Here is a 13,935-nt window from a genome sequence, read left to right as displayed (position 1 = left end):
GCCCTAGGCTCGAATATGATAAATAAAACATAAAGGGTTTCTTAAATCACACATAAATCATATGAAGACATGTGTGCGTATTCTTAAATACATTGATTTTAATATTGAGATAAAATATCCACAAAGTACCGCTGATTTATTTTGACCATACTTAAAGTCGAAATTAAAGTATTACTTATATTGGGTCTGCCATAAATTGTTTAGTTCATAGCATCTTGTATGAAAAATTTGTTGTCTTAACCACTGCATGACACAACAGACAAATCAAACATAACATAAACCATACCTACCCACCCACCGTCCACTGCGGAATCTTCTGTTGGTTACTTTTTTAACAGGTAAACTTTACCCACCCAGCTATATAGTTGCAGGAGTACAATATAGCCTATAGAGATCACAAATTCAATTCAATTCTATGAAACAGTCTTGCCTTTTCACATTTTATATGGACGTAAAGTCTGCATATATCCTGCATATCCATGCCCTGTCCATACATCCACAAGGTGTTGGTTACCTTAAAAAATAGAATGCAACATAAAATAACCAAAGATCACAGCAGGCTCCGATTCACCAGGTGTTGGTTACCTTAAAAAATAGAACGCGACATAAAATAACCATAGATCACAGGCTCCCATTGTTGACTAAAGTTTATTGGCCACTAATTAAAAAAAGAGTTCTCATGATCTGATTACACATTGCCTAGCACACCTGCCTCGTCTATATATAAATCTCATGACAATCCCAACCTTCAACACAAACATAAGCTTAGAAATCAAACATCAAAGCAGTAACAACCATGGATTTTGCCCTACCACTGCCCACAAATGTCATCATAGCAATCACATTAGCCTTCACTTTGCTTGTCTACTATTTTTTCACAAAACCAAAACACCCGCAGAATAAGAAACCACCACCAGAAGCTAAGGGTGCTTTGCCTTTTATAGGCCACCTCCATCTCTTAGCAGGATGGTCCAAACCAGCCTACAAAACCTTGGGAGAAATGGTGGACAAGATCGGTCCAACATTTACTCTAAAGTTTGGAGTGCATCGAGCCTTGATTGTTAGTACCCCAGAGATTGCTAAAGAGTGCTTTACCACACACGACAGAATATTCGCTAGCCGTCCAACTTCCATTTCCTCATATCATATTGGCTACAACTATGCAATGTTTGCCATCACCCCGTACGGTCCTTATTGGCGTGAGATGCGCAAGATAGCGACAGTGGAGCTTCTCTCAAAACATAGAATAGAGATGCTACGAGGTGTGTTAAAATCTGAAGTGAGGATATTCTTAAACGAGATACGCGAGCAGATGAATACAAACAAAACTTCAGTGAAGATGGACTTGAAGCAATGGTTAGAAGACTTAAATCTTAACAAGATAACCAGGTTGATTGCAGGGAAGAGATGCGTTGGGGCTAAAACAAAGGCAGAGAAGGAAGAATACGAGCGTATTCAAAAGGGGTTGAAGAACTGCGTTGAATCGGCAAATACTTTCGCAGTAGGGGATGCGATTCCATTTTTGAGATTGTTTGATATTGGAGGAGTTGAGAAAGCCATGAGAAGGAATGCCAAAGAGATGGATGGAATTCTTCAAGAATGGTTAGTTGAGCATAAGCAAAAGAGAGCTTCCGGTAAAGTAGAAGGCACCCAGGACTTCATGGATGTTTTGCTATCTATTTGTGATAGAGATGCATTAAAGGGCTCCAGTCATGATGCAGATACCATCATCAAGGCCACATGCCTGGTATGCACATGCAATTTTCTTCGTCGCTTTTGACACAGTATAACTTGTTTTGCATTCCATCTGCAATTTTCTTCGTTGTTTTACCATCTCCGTGCTTTTTCTCTTTGCAGAATCTTGTTTTAGGAGGTGCAGAAACCTCATCTGTAACTTTGACTTGGGCCATATCACTATTATTGAACAACCCTCAAGCGTTAAAGAAAGCGCAGCAGGAATTAGATACCTGTGTTGGCAGAGATAGGTGCATTGAAGATTCGGATCTGCAAAAATTGGTGTATATCCCAGCCATCATCAAGGAAACACTGAGGATGTATCCCCCATCAGCACTCGATGCACCACATATGTCAACAGAAGACTGCACCGTCGACGGTTTTCATATCCCTGCAGGGACACAACTCCTTGTCAATATTGCAAAGATTCATCATGATCCCAAATTATGGCCAAATCCTGAGGAGTTTAAACCAGAAAGATTTCTCACCACACACAAGCACATTGACTACAGGGGCCAAGATTTTGAATTGATACCATTTGGAAGTGGTAGAAGAATTTGTCCTGGAATATCTCTTGCGAACGAATCTATGCTACTTACGCTTGCAAATTTGCTACATGGATTTGACCTTGCAAGCCCAACAGGAGGACCAGTCGACATGACTGAGGGACCGGGATTCACCCTACATAAAGCCAATCCACTTGAAGTTCTTCTTACTCCAAGCCTTCCTGCCCACCTTTATGCTTAAGGTAACTTGATTATGATATGAAGAGAAGTTTCATTGTGGTAGACTAAAATAAATAAAGAGCTATAAATCCTCTTAGTCTCTCAAATGAAGAATTGTACTCTGTTTGCTATTCCTTCAACTTTTATTTGATGTATTTTTGGTTTGTGTGTTATTGTCAATGACATGGACAAAAGAGGTTTTTCCGTAAAATGGTGGTGTGGTTGCTAATACCACCCCTTGAAAATGAAACCACTAACTCACTAAGCTATCACTCACTAAGATATCTCACACAGAAGATATCTCACACAGAAGGAGAAAAAAAAAACTAGAAATTCAAAATCTATGGTTGGACCAGGAGTTCATAAGCTATAATTTGTGGGTTGAAAGTGTAACCAAATCTTGTATTATGGCTCAATATAATTTTTGGGTTGATGATTTCCTTTTCCATTTCCCTTTCAAGTGTCTTCACAATCCAGATTCAAGGAAGGTGACTTTAAACACACAAGAACAATTAGGTCAACGAAATTCAGATACATCCACCACTCCTCTTGCTTCACTGATGCTTAATTTATGTCTCCACATATCAAACGAACAGCCAATCCCAATTATTAAACTAAAATAAACGCCACAAAGATTATTATTGCCTGACCTTCTTGTTGGAGAAGATGGGCTTGAGCTTCCAAACGAGTTCCTGTGACCTGATCCTGCGCTCCAGGTTCTTCCGTTCCAACACACGCGACTCTGATTTTCCGATGCCGCGAGTCTTCTCCTGCTTCATCATCCGTTCAATCCCTCTGAATTTCATCTTCCTCTGCATAATTGTAAGTGCCTGATCCAGGATCCCTGTCTCCACTCTCACGCCAATCCCCCGCCATCTTTGAAGCTAGTGAGGCTCAGCGACTTCTGTGAGTGACTCGATAGCCGGAAGACCTTGCTATTTGAGTCCGTTTCCTGGTGCTTGCCGTCCGGTCACCGGCGATTAGGGCTTTGTTCAATGGGAGAGGCAACTAACTAATTCTGCGTATAGGGTCAATCACGTAATTTAATTTTCTAGGGTTGTTAAAACATTAATAACTTAAAATGGACTGAATAATTGAACTAACCGTTATAATTGACTGATCGACTAAATTCTTGTAAGAAAATCAAAAAAAAAATCAATCATAATCAACCATTTACACCTCTCTCTTTTTTTTTAAAAAAAAAAGTCTTGTTAGGCATGGATTGGAATTCTATTACTTAGGTTATAGTAGATATAGATGAGTTAGTGTCAATTTTTCTAGCCTACTTGTGTATTAATGAATATAGTGTTTTTTTATAGACGGTTTTGAGTTCGATTCCTATTGAGAAGAATATCGATGGTCATGCGATGGGTTTTGGCTCAATTTATCATGTTGTCAGATAGGAAATCGATATACATACGGGTCTAACGGCTTGAATTTAGACTCATATAGAATATCTAAAGCGCAAGCTATTATTGTCATTCTCAGTACAAATTTTTTTTTAAAAGAAGATGAATATGGTGTTGTTGGTATATCTTTTGGCATATCTTATTATCTCTATGTGCAACCCAATACAATTACAATTGCAATGATCAAAGGAGGAAGTAGACTTTAAAATACATGTTTAATTTCGAGATTTAGAATTAACCTAAATAATTAAATATAGGCATGAATCACAAGCATGAATCAAAGAAAAGGGTATTTTGAACAATAGGTATCTAATGAAACTAGGCAAAGATTGAAGTTGACCTTGCATACAATGTGAGATCCTCCAACCTTTTAGGCAAAATAACCCAAAAAAAAAAAGGCAAGGAATCTCAACTAATGATTTGTGCGCTCATCCTCATCATAGAAAAGAACATCAAGGAAAAGAAAATGTTTCTCCAACAAAATATTGAAGAGGTTTCCTATTTATGTGTTAAAACATTAAAAATAACCCTAAAGTCATGGGCATGTCAAAATCAATCAAAGGAAAATTCCTTAATAATGTCGAATGCATTTAAATTTTGGAAGGTTTTTATGTGTTTTGTTAGTGTTATGGACTTTTGCAGAGCGAGCAAGAGTGTTGGACGACTCAATAAAAGTTGAAATAGATTTATGGTTTGTTGGGTTTGAATGGATTCTTGAAATTCTTCAGCTCGGTTTATTCATCTCCATTGTTTTTCTTTTGTGCAGCTTTAACTTACTACCCATTAATCTCCCTCAATCAAAACCCTTTTTTTTTTGAAGTTTCGGCTTCTGTTGGTTCAGTTGAATTCAGTTTCTCTATTCTGTTGTTTCCCATATGAATCCTGATTAAAACGCCCAAATACCAGTCTCAAATAGTCAGAAATCCAATCTTTAGCGTTTAGTTTCTGATTTCTGGCTTTCGTGCTCTGTTTTCTTTTTTTTTCCTCTGTTGGGTCTTTCGAGTTGTTGATTCACAATGGCTGAGGAGGACAAAAGGGGTGGTTTGGGCGGTGAAGGCAGTGAGAAGGATCGATTCCCGGTGGGTATGCGAGTTTTAGCAGTTGATGATGACCCAGTTTGCCTCAAATTTTTGGACAATCTGCTTCGTAGATGCCACTACAATGGTTTGTTTTTGTTCTTTCATGATTTTTTTCCACATCATGTGAACTTATCATTGATTTCTGACTTGGGTTTTCTACTTTGGGTGATTGATTTCAAGCAATTCGGGGTTTGAGTACCCAGTACAATCTTTAATTGATTTAATTTTATATTTAGTTTCATCCTCTAAAAATGGCTTGTTGGCTGAATCCACTATCCTTTATATCCTGTGAAACAATTAGGGAATCAGTTGGATACTATTATTGCTATCTACACCGTGTACTTTTAGATTCATGGAGATTTTTGGACAGATTAAGTTGTGGGGTTTGATTCAATAATCATTATAGTTGTCTTTGTTTTATACATGTGATTGATGTCTTTTTTTGGTTTCCTTTTGCAGTTACAACCGCCGATCAAGCCATCACAGCATTGAATCTGTTGAGAGAAAACAAGGACAAGTATGATCTTATTATCAGTGATGTTAACATGCCAGACATGGATGGTTTTAAACTCCTTGAGCTTGTGGGCCTTGAAATGGACTTACCCGTCATTAGTAAGCATGGATTATCACTTTCTTTTTCTTGTTGTTTTCATGACATTTAAGATCTTTTGTTATCCAGGATTGCATTGATGCTGTTACATAAATACATAATGATTGATATGAAAGCCAAGTTCTTTGCATCGTATATTTTACTTTGGTTATTGAGTTGGATTTGAAGTTGATTCTTGTATTTCAAATTCGTTTCAGTGTTATCTGCGTATGGTGATACCGAACTTGTGAGAAAGGGGATTATGCATGGTGCTTGTGATTATTTGCTGAAACCAGTTCGGATTGAGGAGATCAAGAACATATGGCAGCATGTACTCAGGAGACGGAAACTGGACTCAAATGACCAAAACAAGTCCCTAAGTGAGGAGAAAAATAATGATGGCTCTGTGGGAAATGGACAAGAGGCTGCATCGACTGGTAATGCTGATCAGAATGGTAAGAGGAATACGAAACGGAAGGTCAACAAAGATGAAGACAACAAAGAAGAGAGTGAAGAGAGTGGAGATGAGAACGAGGACCCTGCAACCCGGAAGAAGCCACGGCTTCAGTGGACTTCAGAGTTGCATGCGAAGTTTTTTGCAGCCGTTAATCAATTGGGATATGACAGTGAGTTTTTGCTATAAAGATGTGGCTTCTGTTTCTGATGTGAGACTTCTTTTGTCCGAACCATTTTAATTTGTACTTTCTCTTCTTTATTACATTGCAGAGGCTGTTCCAAAGAAGATTCTTGAGCTAATGAATGTTGAATCGCTTACGAGGGCGAATGTGGCTAGTCATCTGCAGGTATGGATCTTGCTGTAATCATACTTATCGGTAGAGTTTAAATTGACATGCTTCAACTGATAATTATATATGCTGTTAATCATAGTGACTTTGGATATAGCCAGTATCAATACCATGTATAAGTAGGTTCATTGGAACTATCAAAAGATGGGCAAGATATTTGCAGATATTCTATTCAATACAGAAGCCGGCCTAAAAGATTCATCATTCATCAAACATTTCGATATCTGTGGAGGCCCTGATAGTTGTAGTTTTATAAAATACAAAACTGGAATAGACATGCATCATCTTAAAACACCAGAGAACTAGGTGATGATTATCTTCTTGAAGCTTACTGTCTTCTGTTATATTGCAGAAATTTAGGCATTATTTACAAAAGGTCAGTAATGATGTACAGCAGCCAAACACTTCATTTAGGAGTAGAGATTCCTCTTACTTGAGTAAGGGTTCACTGGATGGATTTGGAGATTATAGCTCCTTGTCAACAAAAGGAAGGTTTTCGGACACGGTCTTATCTCCACATCCTGGTAGTACACTTGGTAGATTGAACTCTTCTGCCAATTTAAGCTCTCGTGGAATGTCTTCTTCTGGCCTAATCCAACCAATCCAAAGCCTGAGCAATTTCAACACTCCTGGAAAGCTTCATCAGCTTGTGTTGCCGGCAAACCAAATTTCCAATGTATTTCAAGGGATTCCAGCGTTGTTAGAGCACCACGAGTCACAGAGCAATTATGCTAACCACACTGGAGACTTTCATCGTAACAATGGTCTAACTGCTTTTACCGTCTCATCAGGCTTCCCAGATGCAGGAGTGACTGTTGGTGGTCCATGCAACACAGTAGCCATTAACTCAAACAACCCTCTGATTCTACAAGCAAACTCATCACAAAGTCAAAGTAGTGTAGCATTTGGAACTCAGTTTCCTGTAAGCATGGGTTCTTTGATTGCAGAATCTTTTGACGTTGTTGTTCGTGGTTCTAATTTTATGAATCGTAATGGTAGATTCAATGAAATCTTGCAGGGCAGGGTCCACACCTCTGGATTTTCTTCAAGTCAAGATCCATTTCTGAATAACAACTTGACAGACATTTTATCTTCTACCAGCACATGCATTGCGAATGATTCTTTTAGTTTTCCTTCTTCGAGTGCTCTTAAAGCAGCAACTCTAGGGAACTCTGCAAGAGACTTGCAATGTCATTCACGCTGGAATGTTAATGCCATCAATAATAACCACAATCAGAGTCATACATTTCATGCCATTAACACCCTAGCATCTGCCAATGTCGGTCTGGGTCCCTTGAGCAACAGCATGGAGCAAAGTCATACTGAAGCTGAGAAATATGGTTTGGACAAAACGGAACAAACACAACTGCAAGATGGTTTCCAGAAAAGCAATTACTATTCTTTGGATGATTTAACGACTTCAATGCTGAAACAGGTATGGTAACATAATCTTGCTTCGCCCTTGTCAGTTACTTCTTGATATATCAGTAGACCCCAATTTATTTGTCGTAAATGCTTCGATGATGATGATGACACTTCTTCTAACTATATTATGATTAGCAATTGCATCTTTTGCCCCCCTTGTGTGATTTTAAGTATTTACCACTCGTTGCAAGTAACAAGTAGGCTGGTTTTGTCTAAGCTCAGTGCTCCTATCTTTTTCATATTAATGTATCATATGAAAGCAATAGATTATCTGGTATAGACGTAGAAAAATAGCTATATCTTCCAGAACAGCAATAATAGCGGAACTTAAGACTAATATCATAACTGCAAACAATGGTAGCTGTCACTTTGGGACAAAAATAGTAGATCATGACAAACGAATTGAGTTCTTGGCCTCGTAGTAGTAACTTCTTAGTATTTCGAACAAGTTGAAGGTTCGCGCTAAAACCAACTACTAACAAAATCAATATTATTCGTTAGCGAAAAAAGAAGAAGAAAAGAACACAGAAGGCAAGTAGATATATCCAGTCAATGTCATGATTCCATTTGTTATTGCTCATGTAAGTACCTATTGCTAATTCATTGATTGTTTCTTGTGTATGTACTGCAGGATCCGAATGACATAATGTCAATGATGGATGGAGACTTCAGTTTTGACCCTTACTCTCTTGGGTCCTTTCTATAATGATTAGGGATTAGGGTTTGAAGCAGCATCCTGTAATCTATCAGTCAACACTCTCATCTCCTTTTTTGTCTTTTTTGTTTTTTTTTTTTTTTTGGATTTCTCATGGAATTTTCTCAGGATCCAAATGAGAGAGGACTGCTTGGTCTATTCTTGGTAATTTTCTTCAATGTAACAGGACAATGAATTTCATTTCTTGTCCAATTTGTTCTTTGATGTTTTCTTCATATGAAATGTGATGTAGATTGAGATTATAGAACTGTGTGTGTTTGTTGTTTCCGCTGCTAAATCCATGGGTTTCAAAGACGGCCCATGCTGCACTTGATGGGCCTAGCTGAGTCATATTTGATCTGATCCAACTGAAAGTAGGTAGGTTATTATAGCCATCAGCATGGGCTGGGCCCAGCTCAACAAAGTTTGGTCTTCCAAACTTGACACTTGTGAATAGTTCGTTGCTCGTTAACATGGTTTATATCAAGTTACATCCGAGCCACTAGTTAGAATGATAAAGATGGTGTGTATCATAGTTTTTAGAACCGGACCGGCCCACCGGTTCTATCGCGAAACCCATGAACCGGTGACTTACATGGGTCGATTCATGTATTTGGATCGTTTATGCATTGAACTGGTTGGTTTGGTAAAAAACCGTTGGTCTGCGAATCAACGTTTAGTCTCCACCAGTGACTATTCTGACCGGAAGTTGGGTGGACTATGTAGAACTCAAGTCGGGAAACACTTTTGTGGCAGTGGAAGCCGTCAAAAGCCTCTACAACAGTCGAATCAAATATTTGTTTCCGCAGAAAGTCAGTGACTTCAAATCGAGTTTTTGTCAAAATAGTAACCCTTTTACAGCAGTGGCATGTCGAAATGGGCTTATGAAGGTTCAAAGCTTCAATTCAATAGTTCGTCGGCCCCGATTGGTGGTCGGACGATGGAGATTGGTTTTGACGGGCAAAAGAGACGGAAGTGTTGGGTAGGTGAGGAAGAAAGAATAAAGATGGAACTTTGAGGAAGAAAGTGTTAGTTTTCTTTCACAGATACAAAAATCCCTCTGTTAACCATGTATTACAAAAATGTCACTATTCCATTTACAACCTTGCCATTATAAAATTAACTCCTTATTTCTTATATGATGATTTTAAAAAAAAAAAAATACGTTTCATAGATACATGTTAGTTGGAATACACCATCTAGGAAACTAAGCTTGCAATTCTTAGGTTTATCTATATATTTATATACTTATATATTATATATTTAAATAATTCTTAGGTATATTATACTTATATAATATGTATTTATTATTTTATTATTTAATAAAAACCTACGGTTCAACCTTCATCGTAACGGTTGAATCTCGAAAACCTTGAACCTTCAGCCTCGACTGTTCGATACACAGGACGGTTTTAAAAACTATGATGCGTATCACCTTCGTAACCAGGGTTCACATTCTGCCCATTTCAAAAATGTTACATACTGTTACGTATATTAAATCACAGTATGATGTTGACACTTAATTAATTAATTAATTAGTCGTTTAAGATAGTGTGAGCTACAGTTGTGGATTAGGTCACTGATTATATACTATTCATAATTACCGCATCATCACTTGAATAACGCAATCATATTCATCAATTATATAGAGACATGTAAGAAACCAATCATTTATTGACATCTGTCCACAAATGTCACGAAAATATTGCGTCTTTCACAGTGACCGGCTCGGCCCATAAGAAACCAAGTTTTAAAAACAAACGTTGCGATCAAGTAGTACGCCGCAGCACTAGGGGAGCCCCTGCAGGGTCTTCCTCATTGTGGACCCCACAGAGTGTGAGATCCCCGATATGTCCTTTTGTCTTTTCTGATTTATAATTTCCTGCGTCCGACGTGTCGTTTTATGGAAAGGCTGTATTTCTTCCTGGAGTCTGGAATCTGTGTGTGGGTGGGGTCCCCATGTTTGACAAACGAGAATCTGAAACGTGGTTGCTTGGGGATTATGCAGACCGCACGAGGTCATTGTACTTTTTATCCACCACGCTGACCTAATCGAAACTGTCAACACTCACTCTCTTCATCACTGCGTGACAACCACTCTTTGAAAGGAGGGGTTTAAGGGCCTGCTGGCCGCAGTGGAAGTCCTGCCCTGCCGTTTAATACGTCGAGTCTGTTTATTAGTATGGGGTCTACACAATTTAATTGAGGAAACAGACTGAACACCTGCAAAACTGTTCATGTTTACAATATTATTGGAGAACATCATGTGTAAATGGCTCTCAAAAACTAAAGTGTGTACAAAAATACCACATTGAAAACTTGGGCCTGTTTGGTTACAGTTTTCAAAACTGTTTTCTGTTTTTGAAAATTCAAATGGGATTGAAAATTCGTTTGGTTGGGTGTTTTTAGAAACTGTTTTGTAAAATTGAAAACTGTTTTTGGTTTTTAAAAACTAAAAAACCAAAACTGTTATTTGAAGTTTTGTAAAATTCTTTTCTGTTTTCTCTTTCATCTTTCCTCTTTCTCCGTGCAAAATCCTCTACCAAATGAATTTTGTTTTCATCATTATTTCTTAAAATTGTTTTCAAAATCTAATCTTAAAATCAGTTTTTTGGATTGCTACTTTATAAGTGGGAGTATTGGAGAACACGTGCACCACCGTTTGATTGGGCGGGAATTCTCTTATGACATCATAAAATAAGGTCTTAACTTTTTAGGGTTCAAAATTTTTTTGTAGTAACTTGGAAAAAATATATTTGTATTTTGATCGATCTTATGAATCTAACGATATATTTTTTATTTGAAACAAAAATAAAATTCAAGATAACTCTTTATCATTATATATAAAACGACAAATTTTCAAGAAAAAAAAAGAAGTTAGACCCTCATTTTAGGATCTCACTGGAGAAGTTCTCATATATATAAATGTTCAAGTGCGGATGTTCATAATTTTGGATTCCACTTTTTGAACTATTCGGGAAGTGAAATAACAAATGGGACCTACTGATTCAAAAAATAACTAAGATCCGTACAAACGTCCGCACCTGAATAATAATATATATATATCAATCTATATATATATAATGGAGGATCCAAAATGCTTCTTCTTGGTGTCACATGGATGCCTCTAAAAAAACCTACACAAAAAACAAAAGAAAAAATTAAATATATTAAATAACTTTAAGACCCACAAGCACATACAATTAATAATATACAAATAATTTTAAAATGATATTTAATAATACAACAAATAGTCATATCAATTATCACCTATTAATTGCATATAAAAACAAAAAGATAAAAGCTTAAATGAAACATATTCACAATATAAATATAAAATAACACACAAAAACATATAATATCACAATAAAGTTCTAAGACATACTACAAAAACTTCATGGGAAAAATGAACAATTTCAACAAAATTCCTAACGATATGTCCCTACAAATCATGGAATTAGTTGTCAAACAACAACCAATGATGATGGAAAAGATCCAGTTTAGGATACATTCTTAGGAGATTTCATAGAGGATGATCCCAATGATCCCGTATAAGATAATCCCTTAGTGGATGATCATACAAATGAAGAATTTAATCAAATGTGAGATACATAGTACAACAAATTATATATTATATATGTTTATTGACATAGTATGAAAAATTGTGGCTTGCTGACATAAGAAGCAATAATAAATGAGATGTAAAAACTAGGAGATAAAGAATGTGCGCTATATTTTCTATAGAATTTATAATTTATGAGATGTTTTTTAGTTATTTTACAACTTTGTTCAAAAAACAACGCAAAAAATAATTGTTAAACTCTGAGCATATTTTTTCTTTATGCATCAAATTTTTCGCTCATTCTTAGAAAATTATTTATTAACATATTGAGAAAAATGTATTGTAGTTATTTGTTCATCTCATAATTATTTTCATTTTCTATAATTCAAGCTCTGTTATTCATTATGGTAATAAAGTATCGAAAAATTATCAAAAATATTTATTTTTTAAATTAATTATGTGTCGCGCGAAGCGCGAGCATGCAACTAGTATATATAAAATTCAAAGTAGTGTATATGTTAATCATTGAGTTAGATCGAGGTTTTGCTTCAAGGATATTGGGGAAGATTTTTAGGAAGTGAAAAAACCTATAAGATGATGTTGCTTTTCTTTTTGGCCAAGGACGGAGCCACGTTGGTCCTGAGGGGGGCAAGTGCCCCCCCTGGATTTCTTAAAAAAATATACTACATATACATATATGCTTCACAAGCCTAGCACAAAATTGTAGTTGGTTCAATGGTGGTGTACTTTGTAGTTGGTAGCTCTAGTATCGAGGTTCGAGTCTTATGTAAGCAATGTCACATATATTTTTTTTCTATTTTTCGTTCAGCAAACCATATATATTTTTTTCTATTTTTTTGTTCAGCAAGCCACATACCTTTTTGTTATATTTTTCGTTCAGCAAGCCATATATTTTTTTTTTCTATTTTTTTGTTCAGCAAGCCACATATTTTTTGTTTTTGTTTTTGTTTTTTACTTTTATGTTTATTTTCATTTCGAAATTCCTGAGCAACTTGAGTTTTGTTATTCTTAAATTATTTTATGCTTGGCTTTGTTTATTTTCAATTATTTTATTTTTTAAAATTATCTCTTTATCAAAAACAAATAACTTAATTAGATAGTCAAATTTAATAGTTCTATGACTGAGATACGATAACCCAGAATCATTAAAACTACTGATTATAAAATATATTATTCATTTTGCTTATTCTCTCAGTAATATAAAATAATATATGTAATTCAATTAAAATTATTATAGTATTGCAGGCGAAGTTATATTTATTGGACTATATATTAATAAAACAAATACAAATAGCCAAAAAAAAATTTCGGGGGCGCTGCCCCCGAACCCCCACATTGCCCCCCCCTCATCCTAAATCCTGGCTACGTCCCTGTTTTTGGCTATACGTACTTGTCTACTACTATATTTTTTGAATCTTGCTATATATTTTTTGGAATGATTTATTCTTTTGTATTTTATAGTATAGTATCTAGTTCAACATAACTAAATCATGAAAACCAGTACGCAAATCAGTATACTCTAAAGTACATTGTTCATTAGTTCATAATATAATATAGATTTTTTTTTGAAAAAGGTCTTACGACCAAATATATATTCAAATACTCATCATACGAGTAAAAGAAATAGAGGTCATTTACAGGCACTCGGGCCACCATACAGGCAATCATATGCATATATAAAAGAAAATTATGAATTAAATGTCAAAGTTGAGTTCGAGATTTTATATTTCTCCATACTTTTTTTTTGATAACCATGAATGACACTATATAATTTTGTCCTTTGAACATTTAATATGAACATATATTTGAACCGCCAGTCTTATACACTCAAAAATTTATCATCCGACAACAAGATAAGTTATGCTTTCCACAAGAGTTTTGCTCCTAGTAA

The 13,935-nt window shown here is 35.9% G+C and overlaps 2 protein-coding genes and 1 long non-coding RNA gene across 3 annotated transcripts; 2 read left to right on the top strand and 1 right to left on the bottom strand.

Moving 5' to 3' along the window:
- The first annotated feature begins 519 nt into the window (after window positions 1-519).
- LOC119996598 (xanthotoxin 5-hydroxylase CYP82C4-like) lies at window positions 520-2,756 on the top strand. Its single transcript, XM_038843286.1, has 2 exons — window positions 520-1,747; window positions 1,858-2,756. The coding sequence occupies exons 1-2, from the start codon at window positions 797-799 to the stop codon at window positions 2,479-2,481; spliced, it is 1,575 nt and encodes a 524-aa protein (XP_038699214.1). The 5' UTR covers window positions 520-796; the 3' UTR covers window positions 2,482-2,756.
- Window positions 1,985-3,529, bottom strand: LOC119996601. The gene is made up of 3 exons (XR_005467885.1): window positions 3,110-3,529; window positions 2,223-2,461; window positions 1,985-2,125 (listed from the first exon to the last, which is right to left on the bottom strand). It is a non-coding gene; the product is annotated as an uncharacterized LOC119996601 (long non-coding RNA).
- A 949-nt stretch (window positions 3,530-4,478) lies between these two features.
- On the top strand, window positions 4,479-8,721 carry LOC119996495 (two-component response regulator ARR10-like). Its single transcript, XM_038843154.1, has 7 exons — window positions 4,479-5,032; window positions 5,407-5,559; window positions 5,755-6,162; window positions 6,263-6,339; window positions 6,695-7,264; window positions 7,361-7,777; window positions 8,399-8,721. The coding sequence occupies exons 1-7, from the start codon at window positions 4,885-4,887 to the stop codon at window positions 8,471-8,473; spliced, it is 1,848 nt and encodes a 615-aa protein (XP_038699082.1). The 5' UTR covers window positions 4,479-4,884; the 3' UTR covers window positions 8,474-8,721.
- The last annotated feature ends 5,214 nt before the right edge of the window (window positions 8,722-13,935 follow it).

The sequence above is a fragment of the Tripterygium wilfordii genome, chromosome 4, assembly GCF_013401445.1.
Source record: "Tripterygium wilfordii isolate XIE 37 chromosome 4, ASM1340144v1, whole genome shotgun sequence".
NCBI classification, from domain to species: Eukaryota; Viridiplantae; Streptophyta; class Magnoliopsida; order Celastrales; family Celastraceae; genus Tripterygium; species Tripterygium wilfordii.
Note: the sequence above shows the minus strand (reverse complement) of the source record. Positions and strands in the feature narration are given on the sequence as shown.

Excerpts from the sequence above, each read along its gene's own strand:
- LOC119996495 (XM_038843154.1), top strand. The coding sequence starts at position 4,885 with ATGGCTGAGGAGGACAAAAGGGGTGGTTTGGGCGGTGAAGGCAGTGAG. Across the intron at positions 5,033-5,406 it reads TCGTAGATGCCACTACAATG|TTACAACCGCCGATCAAGCC; the intron begins GTTTGTTTTTGT and ends TTCCTTTTGCAG. Across the intron at positions 7,778-8,398 it reads CGACTTCAATGCTGAAACAG|GATCCGAATGACATAATGTC; the intron begins GTATGGTAACAT and ends TATGTACTGCAG.
- LOC119996598 (XM_038843286.1), top strand. The coding sequence starts at position 797 with ATGGATTTTGCCCTACCACTGCCCACAAATGTCATCATAGCAATCACA. Across the intron at positions 1,748-1,857 it reads TCATCAAGGCCACATGCCTG|AATCTTGTTTTAGGAGGTGC; the intron begins GTATGCACATGC and ends TTCTCTTTGCAG.